The sequence below is a fragment of the Hyperolius riggenbachi genome, chromosome 5 (assembly GCF_040937935.1).
Source record: "Hyperolius riggenbachi isolate aHypRig1 chromosome 5, aHypRig1.pri, whole genome shotgun sequence".
NCBI classification, from domain to species: domain Eukaryota; kingdom Metazoa; phylum Chordata; class Amphibia; order Anura; family Hyperoliidae; genus Hyperolius; species Hyperolius riggenbachi.
In genome coordinates, this window is record NC_090650.1 from 84384779 (window position 1) to 84406392 (window position 21614).

A 21614-nucleotide genomic window follows, 5' to 3' on the forward strand; every position below is an offset into this window, starting at 1 on the left:
GTGACTAATTTGGCCACGGAGATAGCCAGAGCTCAAATTAGAAAAAGAAAGAGGCAATTCATCAGCTGGCAATAGCTGGTGCCCTAAATACGTATTCCCCCAAGTTGTGACAAATAGGAGGGGGACTAGCAGTAACGCCACCAAGGAGTTTGGCTTCAGCAGGGTAAGCCGTCCTTTGGCTTCAACCTGTGCCAAAATTTGGCCGCGGCCATTTCAAATGTACGTAAAGCGGTACTTTTTAGAGTTGATGGTTTTCAACAGGCACTACAAACTAGATCTGTGATATCCTAAAACACCCAGACACCATTATATCCTGACACACAAAAAGCATCAAGCAAATGGAATACATCCCAAAACTGCATCATTGCTATGGAGATGAGTGTTTTCAACCCACTAGAAACAAACACAAAAAGAGCCAGAAATCCTCTAATCAATAACCAAAAAATTAATTCTCATAGAACCACGTAATGGACAAATACTCTAATTACAAAACTGTAACATGTGAAAAACAGCTAAAATCAAGGAGTGGCCACACTGCATCTGCAAGTGACGGCTTAAAGAGGACCTCCATTCTAAATACAAAAATCCGGCAGCCTGCAAGAAAAGTTCTATTTACCTGAGAAGTCTTGTCCCACGATGCCCTTCCGAAGTCCCTGCATCACCCGAATTCCGGCACCTAGCCCCACCTCCTCTCTCTCCGGAGAAAACTGCCAAGCTATTTACTACAGTTTTTCTCTGCGGAGAGGAGGCGGGGCCAGGCATCGGAAGTCTGGTGACGCAGGGACTTCGGAAGGGCATCGCGGGACAAGACTTCTCGGGTAAATAGAACTTTTTTTCTTGCAGGCTGCTGGAATTTTATATTTAGTATGGAGGTCCTCTTTAATAGATATAGGACCCAAAAAGTAACAATAATTGGTTCCGTGGTAATAAAAATAAAAAAAAAAACACACTGTCAACCGGACGCCAGAGTAGCCACGCTGCACTCCACCCAACTAGATTCGCCACAAGCTGTCATGGCAATGCCTAATTTTTGCTATTCATTTGTCCCTTGAACGTGATATATAATTATAAAAAAAAAAAAATACAGGAAGCCAGTGTGACTGTTCTTGTTCTTTATTATAAACTGTTCCAGCGTTAATAATAAGGTAATTTACATTAAGAGATCGCTTCTCATGATTTCTTTTTTTTATTAGAAATGCATTAAGTGCTTCAGTTTATTTTACAGTTAGGGTATAAAGGTTTGAGATATATGAATGATGTGAATTTAAGAAGAAAAATTGTCCCTGAGAAGTAATGTACCTACAGTATGTTTAAGAGAATACGAGTTAGAGCATCACACAGTTATTCTGCACTCATGAGTCGAGTGTCCCATTCGGATCCTATCACTCTCCCCAAGATGGGGGACAACCGGAACAGTTGAAAACGGTGCAAGGTGTGACATGGTGAAAAGAGTATGCAAATTGCAGCTACAAATAGTGTTAGGCATCAGCAGAGCAGTCTTTAGTGGTAGGCATTGAAAGGGGGGGGGTCTTAGGATTAGACATGGCCAGGAGGCATCTTAGGGTTAGGCAGCGGTAGAGGGTAGGCATTGTGTGAGGGTTAGGCTATAATAAATATTACCAAAATTTTACTATATGAAGTAGTAGAACATCTGTAATTTTGGCTGATATTCTACTATTGGGTATTTCCTGTGCCCTTTTTTTTTTATCAGTCCAGTGTTGTGCCAGGTAACAGCCATCATTACAGGTTTCCTATTGTCTGTATCACTACATAGGGGCGATTTTAGTCATAGGCATTCCAGGCCACTGCCTTAAGTGTCATTGGTCCTGGGGGGGGCAAATGCCCATGATTTAAGCCCCACCCATACATCTGTTTGTGCCTCCTATCTCTCTTTGTGACTCCTTCTGTCAACTTCAGTCCACCTGTGCCACCTCTGACCCCCTGTGTATCCGGAGATGGATTAAAGGTGAAATGGTGCCCTAGGCAAGGAATGACTTTGGGCCTACCCTTGATGGCCACCAGAGATGAGCTCCAAATTGATTTAAAGTTGCTACCTACTCACAATCATTTGGAATTTACACCGTAATTAGTGCACCTGAGGGGGCGGGTGAGGATGGTAAACTTATCCAGGCTGCCGCCTTGTAAGCTTTTCAATTGCATCCCACCCACTATATTCTGCTGAGTAAGTATATTAGTAGGGTACCTAGGAAGCAGGAAATAAGGGCGCTGGCGACTAGTGGACGAAAAGGGTGCCTCCATAAACTAATGCAATTATCATTAATTATCATTAATATGGCCAAAAAAAAAAGCAGAAACAAGGCGCCCGATAAATATCGTTAGCAATATTAGAACATTAAAGTTTTTGAAATATGTTATCGTTTTAGAAACTTGCAACATTATAATTTGTCATTTCGCTTGAATGTAGTTTTTACGTTATCAAAGATATTTCAATGTGTAAATGGGGGTTTCTGGAGGGGGAGTGGTTAGGGTTAGGCACCACCGGGAGGAGGGGGGGCGGTTTTTAGGGTTAGGCACCACCAAGGGAGAGATTAGTTTTAGGCACCACCAGGATAGGGCTCTGTGTAAGAGTAGGGTTGGGAAAAGCTGTACTGATGAATTACGTTACGTTTTTTAACTTTCATTTATTTTGTTATCTTCCATTTGTTTTAAAATGGTATTTATTGTTAACCAATTTCTTTAACAATGTTTATCGTTATTGAGATTTTGTTATCCACTGGCGCCATTTCGTTATCCAGCCAGGCCCCTTTTTCATGCACCCAGTAACTAGCTGTAATGAACTAGTGGCTATTCTTTATCTCTAGCTTTATTGTCGGAGTAGAGCTACAGCATGGACCAGGATGGGTCTTTCCCTGACTTGGAATGTACCGGATGTACTCTATACGCCTGTGGCCAGCGCTCATACATAAAGCTTTTGTTAGTATCTCAGGGAATTCTGCACATGCCACATTTTAGCAGTAGTTTCACTGCTGCACTATTCCTGTAAAAGCATTATTTGTATTCATTTTTAATAATCACAACTTCAGTCATAAAATAGGACAATAACAGGAAAGAGAATTAATCCAGTTCTGTCACATTCTTCTGGAAAATGAGCCATTGCTTATGGTCAGTTGATGTTAGGATTTAATTTCCAGGATATTCGAACACAGCAGCTGCTCCCATCCCAGTCCCGATACACATCGACACGACCCCCAGACCGCTGCAATATAAGTGACAGCAGTATATGAGTAACATTCTAAACAGCAAATTACAGATCCCGATCCTCCCACACAGCATTAATGAGCGGGTGATTGGCTCTATGCAGAGCTTGGACAAGGTCCTCCAGCACCCAAGGCTGAGACACCAAAGTGCGCCCCTCCATCCCTCCCACCCCAGCTGTCACACACTGATTGCTATTAGACTAAGAGGGCCACAGGGCCCACAACGTCCCCAACACCTTAATATCTAATTATCTGGCTTGCAATCACTGCTATGTATCCCCTTTTCTTATTTCTTTCTGCTTCAAACACAATTAGGAATGACAGCTGAATGAATTGTGCGCCCCCTCCTACACTGCGCCCTGAGGCTGGAGCCTCTCCAGCCTATGCCTCGGCCCGGCCCTGGCTCCATGCAACACTAGCTTTTCATGTACTGATACCAACAGCTGTGCGATCATTCTAGCCAACCCTCTGGCTGCATTTATCATTTACAAAATTGTAATCTCATCAAATGTATTGTAGGATACAGACCTATAGCCATTGGCCCTATTTGTAGAAGAGAAAAAGCTGTTAAGGTAGCCATACGACTGACAATTATGGGCGGATTCTACAAAGTGACAAATTTATCTCTAATCAAATATGATTAGAGATAAATTTGTCTCCTTGTCGAAATTGCCCATATACAGCAGGCCGATTTCCATCTGAATTTAGCAGGACATTTTCAGGGAATCGGCTGAGCCCCTAAATCTCCCCCCCCCCCCCCCCCCCCGTGTGTATTTATACATTACCTGTCCTGTACCAGCCTCCGCAGTGTGTCCGTCCATCTCTCAGGGTTCTAACAACCGCATACAAGCTGGAGGCGCAAAGTGTGACATCATACACTATGCCCCGCTAGCGTGTATGAGGCTGTTAGAAACCAGCAAGATGGACAGACACCGCGCGGAGGTGGCTATAGGAAAGCTAATGTATAAATGCACACATGTGGTGAGGGGCACATTTATACATTACAGCGGGAGTTTCATTGTGTCGTTGCTCGTTCCAAAATCAGGCGCCGTACTGCCGCACACCCGACCAACCAACCTCGGCCCGACATCTTGCAACATGCGAGATCGACAATGCAACCAATTTTCATCCCAAAATTGGTCGCTTTGTTGGTCGGGCAAGCACTTGGCGGCACTGATTTTCATCTAGTTCGATTATAATAATCAAACTGGATGGTCGATTGGCCGCCAAGTTGCCCGACACATGGCCATCTTTACAAAAACACCTGACTGAACCAGTGCAAAGATGGCAGCAGTCCCCCACCCCTAAATTGCCAAAGTATAAAGAAAAGGAAAAAAAAAAAAAAAAAACACAAAAAACGGGACTTCAGCAATTTTTTGAGGACAGACTCTATAACAAATGCCAGAAATAGAACATGGCTTACCGGTTTCCCCTTCTCTTCAGCTCATTCAGTAAAGTGACTGTCTGTCTGGCTCCAGTGCAGCCCAGGGGGTGGCCCATGGCTATGGCTCCTCCATTGGGGTTGACTTTCTCCGCAGGAATGCCCAGCTTCTCCACACAGTATACAGCCTGCCCACACCACAGAAAACACACTGCTTAGAGCAGGGGTCTCAAACTCGCGGCCCGCGGGCCATTTGCGGCCCTCGATACAATATTTTGTGGCCCTCGCTGGCAAAAGCTTCCTTATAGTTCGCTTCAGTGCTCCCAAGTAATCCGCCGCATCACCGCCGCTAAACGAGTGCTGCAGAGCCCCCAAATCGCCCGGGTGGCAATCTGCCGGCATTTCCTGGAAGGGGCAGAGCTTTCAGCTTCAGCTTTGCCCCTCCTGACGTCAATCGCGGCGCATCACCACCTCTCCCCGCCCCTCTCTGTGAAGGAAGAGTGAGAAGGGCAGGCAGAGGCGGCGATGCGCAGCGATTGTGAAATCCCTTATGCGGCCCAGCCTCATCCTGACTTTGCCTCCTGCGGCCCCCCAGGTAAATTGAGTTTGAGACCCCTGGCTTAGAGGAATGCACTGCACAGCATTACACACAGTTACAACAAGCAGCTCTCCCAGTCCTCCAATGCCTTTCACTGGATGTTAAACACTTTCCAACCCTATGTCTGACTATGACCAACACTGGCCTTTTCCAGCATAGATCCAATGCTAAACATAGTTTAGAAAAACGGCTGCTGCTAGGGGCGCTGTTGGACATGTTGATCAACGCCGACACCATCCTCCACCATTGTGCCATGTAAATAAAATATTATGTGGATGCATTTAAGCTAATCACTAGGGATGCACAGTGGAAAAAAGTAAAGGGGGGGGGGTGTTTAGAAAATGGATTGGAAAGGGTTAAGGCCCGGGGCCCACTAGGAGCAGTTTCCCGATTTCAGAAACTTCCTGTGATTTAATGAATGCAGGAGCAATTGAGATTTGGCCCTGCATCTCTTGACTGTAATCATTCTGGGACCGCAATAAAAATGCTGCATGTGGCGTGATTGCAACACTGTAGTGAACCACAGTGGTTGGCAAGCGCCGCTTGTACAAAAAAAAACAAAAACCAAAACTAAGCAAATGTAGCAGATTTAATTAGCAGAGCATAGAAAAAATTTGCAAAATGTAAAATATCCCCCGATGATGGCAGAAGGCCGAAACATGGTTGCGATTTGGAGAAGTGGGCAATTCTATACTTCCAATTATTGTATACTTGCTTTAAGCACTTAAAGTGCAGTATTGTTGAAAGCTTGTTTATGCACCAGGGTCCTACTTGTATGGACCCACAATGTGAGTACTGGATTCTGGATCTGTTCTAACTGGTTTTAAATAAAATGGATTTTATTTTGTGGATTGGAGATCAGAGCCTTTGTATTTGGTTTTTGTGTGCCGGCCACCTGTCAGTATATTGTGCACTGGATGGCTGCAACATAGCGCTGAGGGATATTTACTATTGCTCTAACAACCTTTTAAACAAAGGAACCTCGGGCAGCTTGACTTATTCTACTAAGTGTGGAGTGCTTGTCTCTTTCTACCTCCTTTATACAATTTGAATCAGTCATGTCGTTTTACTGAAGTGACCATGTATATTATCATTACTGCTGAGGACAAACATCTGACAGGTTCACGTTTACTACCTTTTAGCAGCCGCGTCAGTTATCTTGTGCTAGATAAGCCAGGACGCTGGATCGGGTCTCCTCTTCCACCACGGAGTGGCACTGTTTGCTGACATCATCCTTCGGGGCCCGTACACATGAAATGACATGCTAACGAGGAGACCCAATCAAGTGTCCTGATCAGGTCTTTGCATTTTGGGGGCTGGCAGGATGGGGGGAGGTGAAACAGTAAGTGTCGCTGCCGCTTACAGTAAATAACAATATAGGGACAGGGAACGGATTAAACAGCTAATGTCATGAAACGGAACTCACCTGACTAGCAAATGCTTCATTAATTTCATACACATCAATATCGTGAATTGTGAGACCTGCACGCATAAAAAGACATCGTAATCTATCATTTATTTTATTCGCCTACAGATCAAGTGGTCTGCAATACACAAATTTCTTTAAAACCTACCTGCTTTCTCCAGCGCCACAGGTATAGCGTAGGCCGGTCCTATCCCCATAATATCAGGAGGAACCCCAACTACTGCAAAGGACTTTAAAACCCCAATGATTGGGAGCCCCAGCTGCACTGCCGTGGATCGCCTAGCAAGCAAAACTGCCGCAGCTCCATCACTCACTTGACTGGCGTTTCCTGTAACGTATTAAAAGATAAAAATACATTTATATTTATTAAAGTCAAAAATGAGTACAAGCAAATAATTGATTCTACTCATCCGAAGTCTAAAAGAAAAAAAAAAATCTTACCTTATCTAAGTAACCTTTGTACAAGCAAGGCTTATCAAAGCACTTTGCTTGTCAGCATGCAATTATGTCATAGAGGTTAAACAGGGTAACCCATTACTAAAAGTTAAAAGTGGAAAAAACAAGACACTTCCATCATTATTTAGAGCGTAATGTTAGGCACACACAATGCAATTTCCTGTTCGATCGACGGGTAATCTGACAGGAAGTTGTATCATGAGTACGTGTCCCAACTGCTCCCGATTGATAACAGGATCATTTTCGCGTGATAACTTCAGAAAATCAACCCTATTATTAAACAGGAGCTGATCGGGCACGATGGAAATAATCATCTGATTCCTGTCGATTGCTTGTACCCAGCATAAGAAATTAGACTGTTTTACGACAGTGTAAATATTAAAAAGCAAAAGAACACTGCGCCAAGGCTCAAATTATTAGGATAGAAAATACTTGAATCACTGCGTTAAAAGTCACTGGGATCGCTGCAAGAAAGTCCAATGTTGGAAATTAAATTTCAATCGTAATGCTGCGCTCTCCAGACCTGGAATAAAGACAAGCTCCACATAGGGTAATATTGTTCAATAAAACACATTCATCCTCTTCCACGTCACCCGTGTTTTGTGTTACCCAGGTGTCACTCCAATCAAATTCCTCACCCCTTCTCACTAAATGCTCACCAGATTTACACCACCTCAGCTTATCAGGTGGGTCTTAAGCCAAATGCTGGAACAGCCAGCTCGAACTTGTTTCTGCAGAGGAAAAGAATTTCTCCACATAGGGTAATACAGTTCAATTCAGGGCATAAAATGCTTATAACTGCAAATGCTGTGTCTCCCTCTTAACACCTTGTGAATGTGCCACATTACACACTGCATGCCATACTTCTCACCAGATCTTCCCCACCACTTATATACGGGTGGAAACTGCGCTTTTTAAGAGGGTTGCAATCACGACTCCACTTGTTTAAACGTTTGACGTCGCGCACTGACCAGGAAGCGCACGGACCGGCCGGTCGTAGTAAAGGCGCACTTCTTGGAAACCCTGGGAGCGAGAGAGGCGGCGGAGCGGGCTGGCGTGGACGGTGGAGACGCACCCTGCACCAGATGGATAGGCATTGGCACTAAGTGTCTGTTACATGCGAAATAAGCTTCTGGATGCGTAAGTGAACTGATTATTGCGCACAGAGGCAATCTGTATACAGTATTACGCTATGTGGCTTTTTTTCTGTTTTTATGTATGTTTTATTGAGAATTTCACTCTGGAATAAATCGGAAGGACCTTGTAAGAGGCCAGTTTTAAACAAGTGGAGTCGTGATTGCAACCCTCTTAAAAAGCGCAGTTTCCACCCGTATATAAGTGGTGGGGAAGATCTGGTGAGAAGTATGGCATGCAGTGTGTAATGTGGCACATTCACAAGGTGTTAAGAGGGAGACACAGCATTTGCAGTCATAAGCATTTTATGCCCTGAATTGAACTGTATTACCCTATGTGGAGAAATTCTTTTCCTCTGCAGAAACAAGTTCGAGCTGGCTGTTCCAGCATTTGGCTTAAGACCCACCTGATAAGCTGAGGTGGTGTAAATCTGGTGAGCATTTAGTGAGAAGGGGTGAGGAATTTGATTGGAGTGACACCTGGGTAACACAAAACACGGGTGACGTGGAAGAGGATGAATGTGTTTTATTGAACAATATTACCCTATGTGGAGCTTGTCTTTATTCCAGGTCTGGAGAGCGCAGCATTACGATTGAAGTGTAAATATTAACACTTGTCTGTTTTCATACAAGTTTTTCTGCATAGGAAAAACATTTAAACTGAGAACCCATGTTAATCAATGGGCTAGTTCACACTTAAAGAGAATCTGTAACGTTTAAAAATTAAGAAAACAGATACCATATTTTTCGGACTATAAGATGCTCCTGACCATAAGACGCTCCTTGTTTTAAAGGACAAAAACCAGGGGAAAAATATACACTAAACTTGGTGTATCCATGGTCAAGGGGTATTATGCCCCCTTTGTATCTCATGCCCCCTTGCGTCTCCCTATGTCCTCCTCTGTCCTCCTTGTGTCCTCCTCTATGCCCTTTTGTGTTGCCTGTGTCTTCCTCTGCATGGGCACAGTACAGGGAGTCCCCAACATTGCAGTGGGTTGGAGGTTCATATTGTCAGGCGTTCACATGTCAGAAACTTCCTGCATTTGGACTATAAGACGCAATTACTTTTTTTCCTCACTCTTGGGGGAGAAAAAGTGAATCTTATAGTCCAAAAAATACAGTACTTACCTCAGAAGGTGGAAGCCTCTGGATCCTAATGAGGCTTCCCCTTCCAGCCCTGAACAATCCAAAACAATAACACTGGCCTGCCGCCGCACTAGCAGGTTTCCCTCAGGCCCCGGCGGAAATAGCCAATCCTGATCGGGTCCGCTCTGCTGACCATGTGCAGGGGGCTCGTACACAGCTTCCCTTACTTATTGTACTATCCCTTAACCTTTTAAAGTGGTCATACTTAAGGGCAGACATGCTGGAATTGGTGCATGGCGGTAACACCGAGCGATATTGTGATGAGTGACAAACACGATGAAACCCCCAACTATCTCCACCCTAATTGTGCCCCCCCCCCGGTGCCAAGTACACTCTACACATTACCTGTCCACTGCCTCCGCTTGCTCTGGGCTCCCTCCACTGTCCATATACACCCACACGTGGTCGCCTAGTAACACGGGCACGTGACGTCACACTCGTCCCCTTACTAGGCAACCACGTGGGGCGCCCATGTATGGACAACGGAGGGAGCCCAGAGCAAGCATAGGCTTCGGACTGGTAATGTATAGAGTGCACTGGGCACATTAAACATCAGGGCAGACAGTGTCATGTCAGCACAAGGCCAATTCCTGATAGATTTCAGCATGAAATTGATCGGGAATTGGTCTGTGTGCAGCCAACAGATCTCTCTCTAATCATATTCGATTAGGGAGATATTTGTCTCTTGTTTAAATCAGCCCATCATTGCTAGATGTATGGCTACCTTTAGACTGTCAGACCAATCAGCCAGGTGTCTCTTTCCCTTTTGTCTCCTAATGCTGTGTAATGTGCATACAGATCTTCCACCATTATGTACAAATCTGTAATGGATTCTTTCACTGCATAAGCTTTGTAATGCTAACTGTATTGTTTGTATTGTTATACTTTGTACAATGATGCTGGTGCTATATAAATCACTAATATTAATGTGAAAAACTAACAACATCAAAGTAAAAAAGTTAAAAGAGTATCCTCTTAAAATCAATAACTTCTTGTAATAATTTTTAATGTCTCCATCAATGATATATTACTAATGAAGAATAATAATGATACAACTTTGATTGTACAATCTTACCAAATATATGCAGAAGGATAAATGGAGTGAATCTACTTTTAATGGATATTTTAGGTATCTTCTCACATTGGAAAGAAGTGGTTAGAGAGTACAATCATTACTTTATCGTTAAAGGGAACCAGAGGCGAAGCACCCTTGTGTATTTTACCATATATATCAGTAAGAACATTAGAGAAAACAATTACCATGCTCTCTGTTTCATCCTCACTGCTAAAAGTGTCTGTTATCAGCTGTGATAAGAATCCCGGACTGAGCATTCAGTCTAGCTTTGCAGGGAATAATTATAGCTGAGTCATTACAGCAGAGTCACAAGGGGGCAGGCTTGGGCTTGAAAAGACACCAGAGAAGACAGACTCAGCTATAATCTTTCCGTAGCAAAGCTAGACTGAGTGCTCAGTCAGGGATGCTAATCAGAGGTGATAACAGTCAGATTAAACAGAGAACAATGAAACAAAAGAGCAGATTAGGTGTTTACTGTCATGTTCCCACTAATTTATAAGGTAAAATACAAGAGGGTGCTTCATCTCTGGTTCTCTTTAGGGCTGGTACACACACGATGCAGTTTCCCCGACAGAATGTCAGGTTGTATCAATTTCCAGTATGTCTGATCAGATTGAGAATGGGATCGATTTTGTGCAGCAATAATTTGAAAATTGAACCTGCTTATAATCAGGAGCAGCTAGGACATACTGGAAATTATTGATTTGAGACATCGATTTTACAGGCTATTGCATTGTGTGTACTAGGCATTAGTGGGCACCTTAAAAAGGCATATTAAATAGGAGTCAGGCTGCCCACCTGCAGTAGTGCTTCCGTCTGCTTGGAAAGCTGGTTTTAGCTTTGCCAGTCCCTCCAGAGTGGTGCTCGGCCGGATGCCGTCATCTTCAGTCACTGTGATAGTCTTAGTGTTGCCCTGGTCATCAGTCACTGTGGTGGTTACAGGAACGATTTCAGCTCTGAAGCGGCCCGCCTTCTGTGCAGCTGCAGCCCTAAAAGCAGACAAATGTTTCACAATCTGCAGACACTGACAAAGACTAATGAATGATTCTGGATTATCTGGAAATTGGAGAAATTTAGCAAGTTATGTAGGAGGACATTTCACATGGTTAGCTGGGGACGGTGCCGCCGCCATTTGCCAACCGCCAGACAGCTGTGGTAATAACAGCCAACTCTGCAATGACCCCTCCAACCTAAAGTGGCGATGTCAATGAAAGTCTCACCTGATAATTTATCCTGTCAGTTATAAGCACTTATCATTGGGAATGTTAGAGGATAGTCATTCTCATGGATTTACATCAGCTCTTGTTTTATTACATATTGCTGCTGTTTTGATTTGCATCTTTTAGAAATGGGTATAAAAAAAAAAATCAATAGTGATATGCAGCTTCTGTATAACATTTATAAGGATGGCCATAAATGATTAGCTTTTGCTAGCAAAAAAAAACCCGCCCAGATTTGTTTCTTTACTCCAACAGCTTCCACGAGACCCCCAGAGAGAGGGTGCATTATTTTCTTGAACGTCTCTTCCTACAGGGGCAGAGGGCACAAAGAGAGGATTGGGAAGGCTCGATGAGATCCAGAGACTTTCCTCTGCATACACGAGTACTGTATCTAACTGTTTTAAGGGTTGCTTTAAGCTTTGGATAAAGTGGGAATGATCAGAATCAGAATCATTTATTTTTGCCAAGTACAACGTGAGTTGTACCCAGAATTGATTTTGGCACAACTGTGTCGGTGGTGGTACATTAGGTCCGGCTGTGGAGGATCTTGGGGCTGTTGCAGAGAACTTGCTCTTGGCGGCCTTGTGGCTCTCGGTCTTCTTGGGTAGCAGCCTGGCCTGGATGTTGGGCAGGACACCCCCCGGGCGATGGTCACCCCACCCAGCAGCTTGTAGAGCTCCTCGATGTTGCGCATGGCCAGCTGCAGGTGGCAGGGGATGGTGCGGGTCTTCTTGCGGCATTGCCAGCCAGCTCCCAGATCTCTGTTGTCAGATACTACAGCACTGCGGCCAGATAGACTGGAGCTCCGCCTCCCACCCGCTCTGCATACTTACCCTTCCTCAGCAGACTGAACACGGCTGAATGGGAACTGCAGCCCAGCCCGGGAGCAGAGTCTTGGCCTTGGCGCGAGCATTGCCACCTTGTTTGCCTCTTCTGGAAATGATGGCTCCGTAACTCTCCAACATGAGAATTATGTACTAATACTTCCTTTACTTGTGTCCCTGGGACCTCTATTACTTTAGATTGTAAGCTCACCAGGGCAGGGCTCTCTCACCCTTTTGTGTCTTGGAATTAGTTATTCATTTTGTGTCTAGCAGCTTGTTATACATTTTATTTATTCATCATGTAACATTTGCCACTGCAATTACCATATTCTGTATTTTGTACCAGTGTCTGGTGTAAATACCATTGTCTGTATTATCATGTACCCCATGTTGGCTTCTTACTTTGTACAGCGCCAGGGTATGTTGGCGCTTTATCAATAATAATTATATGAACCTTGGAAATTCCAGGGACAGGAAGTAAAAACGATTACATCATCACTAGGATTCGGAATTGGCTCTACAGGAAAATGTTTTACTTTTCCTGTCACTACATGAACCGTGGCAGATCTCCACGATCAGGGCAGAAAACAGTGAAAAGCATTTTTCTACACTATCTACACTCTTTAAAGGCTCGTTCATCATCGCTGGCAAATAGCGGCAGTTTACCGCTAATCACCAGCAATTGCAAAAGTGCTAGTGTAATGCTACCTATATGGCAGTGAACTCACTGCCGCGTTTATGCAAACTCGGTGCATGCAACTTTTGTGTGATTTTTGAGCACTCGCGGTTGCAATGTAAAAAAAATGCTAATCATGATTGCTCAATAATCGTGAAAACATACAGTGAAAAATACACATTTAACGTGAAAAAAAAACCCCAGTGTGAAAGGGCCCTAAGACCAAAATAAACAGTCTTGTTATTGGAATATAAATAAATCCATGCGTTACAAGTCAGGATGATGAAACTGTGTGTTGTGTGCTGCAATCTTCAAGCATCACCATCTGTCTCCTATCAAACATACACAGAGTTCATGAGAATCCGCCATATACAGACAGCGGAACAGCCCAGTACAACAGACACGTCCTCATGTACCGGTGCATCATCTAAAGGTTATATAGCAAGAGATAGGACAATATCCCCCTATTAAATCATTAGTGATGTTCCAGTTTACGCACTTTTGTTGAGAAGCCAGAGAAAACAAGTCTTGCTTCTGCCTCGTGACCCCGAACTGCTCAGCCACATTCTCTGATGTAATCCTGTAACAACACACACATGATTAGGCAATCAGTATACTTCCTGTAACCAAAACACATAACCCAGCAGCATTACCATCCACTGACATCTCATATGGGTTTAATCGTGTCAGTGTCTGTTGCAGTATTTGCTGATGGGCTGATGCATAAAGCTTGGCAAGAGTTTATGTGAGTTTCCTCCAGTTTCCTCATACAACCCAGAAACATACTGGCAGGATAACGGACTCCAGATTGAGGCAGGGCAATCACATTGCGAGCTCCAACAGGAACAGTAAATTAGGCATGTGAACTATTCAATGTACTTTAAAGCACTGCAACAATGGATCAGTTCTACATAAAAGAAGAAGGAAGAGAAGTGGGAAAAAAAGAAAGAAATAAGAACTTACCGTATTTTTTGGCATATAAGATGCACTTTTTCTCCCCCAAAAAGGGGGGAAAAAAGTCACTGTGTCTTATATGCCAATTACAGGGAGCCCCTGAATTACGAACTTCTGCCGATACGAACCACCACGGTGTCTGCTCCACATGTATAGTTACAAGCAGGGGCAGCATCAGCTCACTTGATCCATCGTGACCCCTCCTCTCCCGCACTGCTCCCCTAGTGCCGGCTTCAGCTGATGAAGCGATGAGCAGAAGCCAGCACTAGGGGAGCAGTGCAGGATAGGTCTGTGATCGCCGCTGGATCAGGTATACATGCGGAGCAGAGTGGACACAAGTGGGAAGCAGAGGACACACATGGGGAACACAGGAGGACACACATGGGTGACACAGGACAATACACATAGGGGACTCACATGGGGGGGGGGGCAGCACACACATGCAGTGGGGGTCTCTACTGTTGTAGTGGGGGGGATGCTTGAGCTATTTATTGTTTATGCACAGGTGGTCCTCTGTTGAAGCCCTGTTTAAAGAGTGAAGCATGTTAGGTATTAGGATTACCTAAAGGATAAACTGTCCATACTTACGGACGCTGAGCAGAGTTCCCCTACTCTGTTTTCTGTATTGGGGCTCTCTGAGAAGATCTTCTTGCACCCACACTGTATTGGCCTTGTGGACCAGTGTATTCCTGTCCCAAATGGCTATACTGAGGTAGATGCTGGGGGTTTTTGTAGTGGACTTGCGTAGCTAACTCAGAGAAGGTGCAGGACTACCCCTATCGGGCATACTATCTTAAAGGTCAATTAAAGAGGCAGCCATGTTTATTTCCTTTTAAGCAATACCAGTTGTCTGTCAGTCCTGCTGATCCTCTGCCTCTAATACTTTTAGCCATAGACCCTGAACAAGCATACGCAAATCTGGCGATTCTGACATTATTATCTGATCAGACAAGATTAGCTGCATGCTTGTTTTTAGGTGTTATTCAGACACTACTGCAGCCAAACAGATCAGCAGGGCAGCCAGGCAACTGGTATTGTTTAACAGGAATAAATATGGCAGCCTCCATATCACTCTCACCGCAGCTGTCCTTTAAATTTTGAGGTCATTCATTGGGAGTGAGTTACTTATGCTTGTTGATCACCTCCATCAGACACTACATATAGGCATTGTGGCCAATTCATTTTAATGCAGACTTAAAGTTTATCCAGGTTTTACCAGTACCTATAGGGCTTTCCCCAGGGCACAACCATTTCGGAGTGTTTCAATTTTTAAGACTTGAATGCCACAGGTGAATTATAATGTGTACTCAGCTCCCATATGGGATCATATTGAATTAATAAAAAAAGAACCAGGCCTAGCTCTTAGTAGGATTGGAACTGTACATATTAACGCTTAGCCCATGCAGCATGTACTTTTTTTTAATTGGTTCTCCCTTTAAACTGGGCTTGGGAGGTATTACACTGAAAGAGCCTACGAGGGATAGCTAGTGTAATGAACTGTATTGTTTACTCTGAAGTGCAGCAAAAAATGTAAAACAGCCTGTGGAGATAGAAAGGCAACACACTCCATGAGTGACCATATACTCATATACATAACGACAGTAGGATGCAACATGGTATAAGCACTCACCCCATAGGGATTAGACAGTCTCTGGCTTTAGCATCATCTCCAGCACGAGCACTGATGTTTCCGATGTCCCCAACTACCCTGAGGCTCATTGACTCCACCCTGAAACACATAAATAACAAATAATTTGCCTTTACTGTGCATCCCAATTTCACCATGCGTGACAAACTTATCTTGGGTTTTTATTAAATAATCTAACAGCCCCAATTTCAGAGCCATCAGATACAGTAGTTTGCAAAAGTATTCAGCCCACTTGAAGTTTTCCACATTTTGTCACATTACTGCCACAAACATGCATCACTTTTATTGGAATTCTATGTGAAAGACCAATACAAAGTGGTGTACACGTGAGAAGTGGAACGAAAATCATACATGATTCCAAACATTTTTTACAAATAAATAACTGCAAAGTGGGGTGTGCGCAGTGGTCGAGTCCTGCGTGAACGCGGGTGAACGGCGTCCATCCACTTTTTCTTCAAAGTGAACGCCGTTCACCCTGGCTTGTGTGGAGGGGGGCAGAGCAGTGAAGGCGAGCTATAGGGACAGTGGGGATGGGCGGACATCTCCCCCCCCCCCCATCCCTCACCTTTGTGCTCCCCTTCCTGCCTCTCCCCTCCAGCGTTTTTAAGTGTCGGGCCGGCGGCAAAAGTGGGCGGAGACTTCCTGCGTTCCAGTCGCATGGGACGCTCCGCTCAGTGTGCGGCTAGTCTGGTCTTCTAGCCGCACACAGAGCGGAGCGTCCCATGCGACTGGAACTAGGTAAGTCTCCTCCCACTTTCGCCGCCGGGCCGACACTTAAAAACGCCGGAGAGGAGAGGCAGGAAGGGGAGCACAAAGGTGAGGGATGGGGGGGGGGGGGGAGATGTCCGCCCATCCCCGCTGTCCCTATAGCTCGCCTTCCCTGCTCTGCTCCCTCCGGGTGGGGGGCTGGGGGCACACCTGGCTACCTGGGCACATATACACCTGCCTACATATACTGGGGACATATACACCTGCCTACATATACTGGGGACATATACACCTGCCTACATATACTGGGGACATACCCCTGCCTACATATACTGGGGACATACCCCTGCCTACATATACTGGGGACATATACACCTGCCTACATATACTGGGGACATATACACCTGCCTACATATACTGGGCATATACCCCTGCCTACATATACTGGGGACATATACCCCTGCCTACATATACTGGGGACATATCCCACTGGCTACATATACTGGGCACATATACCCCTGCCTACATATACTGGGGACAAATACACCTGCCTACATATACTGGGGACATATACACCTGCCTACATATACTGGGGACATATACACCTGCCTACATATACTGGGGACATATACCCCTGCCTACATATACTGGGGACATATACACCTGCCTACATATACTGGGGACATACCCCTGCCTACATATACTGGGGACATATACCCCTGCCTACATATACTGGGGACAAATACACCTGCCTACATATACTGGGGACATATACACCTGCCTACATATACTGGGGACATATACACCTGCCTACATATACTGGGGACATATACACCTGCCTACATATACTGGGGACATATACCCCTGCCTACATATACTGGGGACATATACACCTGCCTACATATACTGGGGACATACCCCTGCCTACATATACTGGGGACATATACCCCTGCCTACATATACTGGGGACAAATACACCTGCCTACATATACTGGGGACATATACACCTGCCTACATATACTGGGGACATATACACCTGCCTACATATACTGGGCATATATACCCCTGCCTACATATACTGGGGACATATACACCTGCCTACATATACTGGGGACATATACACCTGCCTACATATACTGGGCATATATACCCCTGCCTACATATACTGGGGACATATACACCTGCCTACATATACTGGGCACATATACACCTGCCTACATATACTGGGGACATATACTGGGGACATACCCCTGCCTACATATACTGGGGACATATACCCCTGCCTACATATACTGGGGACATATACACCTGCCTACATATACTGGGGACATATACACCTGCCTACATATACTGGGCATATATACCCCTGCCTACATATACTGGGGACATATACCCCTGCCTACATATACTGGGGACATATACACCTGCCTACATATACTGGGGACATATACACCTGCCTACATATACTGGGGACATACCCCTGCCTACATATACTGGGGACATACCCCTGCCTACATATACTGGGGACATATACTCCTGCCTACATATACTGGGGACATATCCCACTGGCTACATATACTGGGCACATATACCCCTGGCTACATACAGTATACTAGGCAACTATACCTCTGGCTACATATACTGGGGACTACCATACTCATGGCTACTTATACTGGGGACACCTATAGACCTGGCTACCTGGGGGTACCTATTTTGGGGGAACTGCTGTCAGATTATCTGCATTTTTGTGAAATCGCTGTTATGTATTTTGGGGAACAGCTGCCAGATTATGTGTATGTTAGGGGAACGGCTGCTGCCAGATTACGTGTATTTTGGGGAACTGCTGCCAGATTGTGTAAGTTTGGGGGACCACTGCTGCCAGATTATATGACCTTTGGGTGTTACGTGTATTTTGGGTGATCCGCTGTCAGGTTTCGCGTATTTTGGGGAACTGCTTCCAAATTATGTGTATGTTGGTGGAACTGCTGCTGCCACATTGTCTATTTTGGGGGAACCACTTCCATATTATCTGTATTTTGGAGGAAATTCTACCAGATTATGTGTCTTTTTGGTGAAATGCTGTCAGATTACCATAATTTTTGGGGGATACACTACGGCAGAGCTCAAACTTCCTCGGCAGACCTTTTACATCACTGCTAAGGTCATGTATATTTGGCCCCACCCATGACCACGCCCATGGTGTGCTTGACCACGCCCATTTTTGGCGTGCCGCGTAAGTCCACTCACTTCTTTTCCCAGGACTAGACCACAGGGTGTGCGTAATTATTCAGCCCCGAGTCAATACTTTGTAGAACCACCTTATGATGCAATTACAGCTGCCAGTCTTTTAGGGCAGGGCTTTTTAACCTTTTCAGAAATTGTACTACTTTTATCGCATGAAAGTTTTGAAGTACCACCAGCGTTTTTACAAGATGTCAACAACTCAAAAAAAAATGATAAAGTGTGCACATTATTGGATTTATAACGCACCAACATATTACGTAGTGCTGCCCCCAGCATAGGTACAAAATTGCCCCCAACATAGGTAGTAGTATGCTGCCCCATTATAGGTAATATGCTGCCCCCATTATAAGCAGTATGCTTCCCCCAGTACAGGTAGCTCACCTGGCTCTTCAGACCTCCAGATCAGCACGGCGACCATCAGACCTGCTGATCAGCATGAGTCCCAAGCAGCACTCAGCAGCCGCACAAATCTCTTCGAATCCAGGAAGTGGCGTCACTCCAATCTGAAATGTGCAACGTAACTGTGTGCCGCTCGGGTCCCATGCTGATCTGTAGGTCTGATGGAGAGGGAGGGCAGGCAGGTTGTGGAGAGCGGTGCCGGCACGGCGCTTACCACCTGGGCAGCCGCAAAGAACCACGGGTGGTACGCGTACCACCGGTTGAAAATTCCTGTTTTAGGGTATGTCTCTACCAGCTTTGCACATCTAGAGACTGAAATCCTTGCCCATTCTTCTTTGCAAAACAGATCCAGCTCAGTCAGATGAGATGTGCAGCGTTTGTGAGCAGCAGTTCTCAGATCTTGCCACAGATTCTCGATTGGATTTAGATCTGGACTTTGGCTTGGCCATTCTAACACATGGATATGTTTTGTTTTAAACCATTCCATTGTTGCCCTGGCTTTATGTTTAGGGTCGTTGTCCTGCTGGAAGGTGAACCTCCGCCTCAGTCTTTTGCAGACTCCAAGAGGTTTTCTTCCAAAATTGCCCTGTATTTGGCTCCATCAATCTTCCCATCAACTCTGACCAGCTTCCTTGTCCCTGCTGAAGAGATTCACCCCCAGAGCATGATGCTGCTACCACCATATTTGACAGTGGGGATGGTGTGTTCAGAGTGATGTGCAGTGTTAGTTTTCCGCCACACATAGCGTTTTGCATTTTGGCCAAAAAGTTCAATTTTGGTCTCATCTGACCAGAGCACCTTCTTCCACATGTTTGCTGTGTCCACCACGTGGCTTGTGGCAAACTGCAAACGGGACTTGTTATGCTTTTCTGTTAACAATGTCTTTCTTCTTGCCACTCTTCTATAAAGGCCAACTTTGTGCAGTGCACGACTAATAGTTGTCCTATGGACAGATTCCCCCCACCTGAGCTGTAGATCTCGGCAGCTCGTCCAGAGTCACCATGGGCCTCTTGACTGCATTTCTGATCAGCGCTCTCCTTGTTCGTCCTGTGAGTTTAGGTGGACAGCCTTGTCTTGGTAGGTTTACATTTGTGCCATACTCCTTCCATTTCTGAATGATCGCTTGAACAGTGCTCTGTGGAATGTTCAAGGCTTTGGAAAACTTTTTGTAGCCTAAGCCTGCTTTAAATTACTCAATAACTTTATCCCTGACCTGTCTGGTGTGTTCTTTGGACTTCATGGTGTTGTTGCTCCCAATATTTTCTTAGACAACCTCTGAGGCCGTCACAGAGCAGCTGTATTTGTACTGACATTAGATTACACACAGGTGCACTCTATTTAGTCATTAGCACTCATCAGGCAATGTCTATGGGCAACTGACTGCACTCAGACCAAAGGGGGCTGAATAATTACGCACACCCCACTTTGCAGTTACCGTATATACTCGAGTATAAGCCGACTCGAGTATAGGCCGACCCCCCAACTTTTACCAAAAAATCCTGGAAAAAATGATTGATCCGAGTATAGGCCGAGGGTAGGAAATGCAGCAGCATTAATAATAAAAATAATTCCTCCTCCTCATCTGTCTAATCACAAATTGTAATTTGAACTCTCCTGTGTCACCTGTCAAGGTAAATAAGCTCATTTGAAAGCACAGGATGTTAATATGTCTGCTTCCATGAAAGCAGGAAGTAGACGCACTGCAGATGTATTGCAGGATTTTGTATCAGCTGTAACAAAGAATTGTTTTTCTTTACTATCTTAAGGTGCGTATCTTATAGAGCAGAGAGAAAGTACTGAGTTCTGCGTTAAAAGCTATCACTAATGGCAGCGTGCCCCCCTGCACTCCCCCACCGCAATGTGTAAAAAAAAGGGAAAAAAAGCTGAGCAGCACTAATGATCACATAACTCCCCCCTCCCCTCCTGCTCGTGGCTATGTGTACTGTAATCTGTGCCCCCTTCCCGTTTGCCGCAATGTGTACAGTAACCCACATGCCCCTCTCCCCCGCTATGTTTAACTTGAGTGCCCACCTCCCCGAGTGCACCTTCCTTCCGCAGAGTGTAAAAAAAAAAAAGCTGAGCAGCGCTAATGGTTGATTAACTTCCCCCTCCCGCTCGCCGCAATGTATACAGTAACCCGCGTGTCCTCCCCGCTATGTGTAAAGTGCTGTAATCCATGTGACAGTCTCTCCCCGGCAGACTGGAGTGTGTTGCCAACCTTGGAATTGTCCTCCGTGTCCCCCGAGTGTCACCATATGCAGCGCAGCTTTGAGTAACTCACAGTGATCCGCGCTGTGTTCGGATGCCTCTTCCTGCCTGTCGCAGGCTCGTTGCTATGACGCCGCACGTGGTGCACGTGATTGAGTCATAGCAACGAGCCTGCGACAGGCAGGAAGAGGCATCCGAACACAGCGCGGATCACTGTGAGTTACTCAAAGCTGCGCTGCATATGGTGACACTCGGGGGACACGGAGGACAATTCCAAGGTTGGCAACACACTCCAGTCTG

The 21614-nt window shown here is 45.2% G+C and overlaps 1 protein-coding gene across 1 annotated transcript in view; it reads right to left on the reverse strand.

The window, feature by feature from the left end:
* Positions 1-1097: 1097 nt before the first annotated feature.
* The window catches only part of ACAA1 (acetyl-CoA acyltransferase 1), a 50280-nt gene continuing 29763 nt past the window's right edge, over positions 1098-21614 (reverse strand). The window contains exons 6-12 of the mRNA XM_068235942.1: positions 15738-15836; positions 13653-13733; positions 11232-11422; positions 6772-6951; positions 6624-6679; positions 4642-4787; positions 1098-3217 (exon numbers count right to left, since the gene is read on the reverse strand). Coding sequence (XP_068092043.1) covers positions 3142-3217; positions 4642-4787; positions 6624-6679; positions 6772-6951; positions 11232-11422; positions 13653-13733; positions 15738-15836 — 829 coding nt within the window. The 3' untranslated portion in view covers positions 1098-3141. The remainder of the gene's footprint in view (positions 3218-4641; positions 4788-6623; positions 6680-6771; positions 6952-11231; positions 11423-13652; positions 13734-15737; positions 15837-21614) is intronic.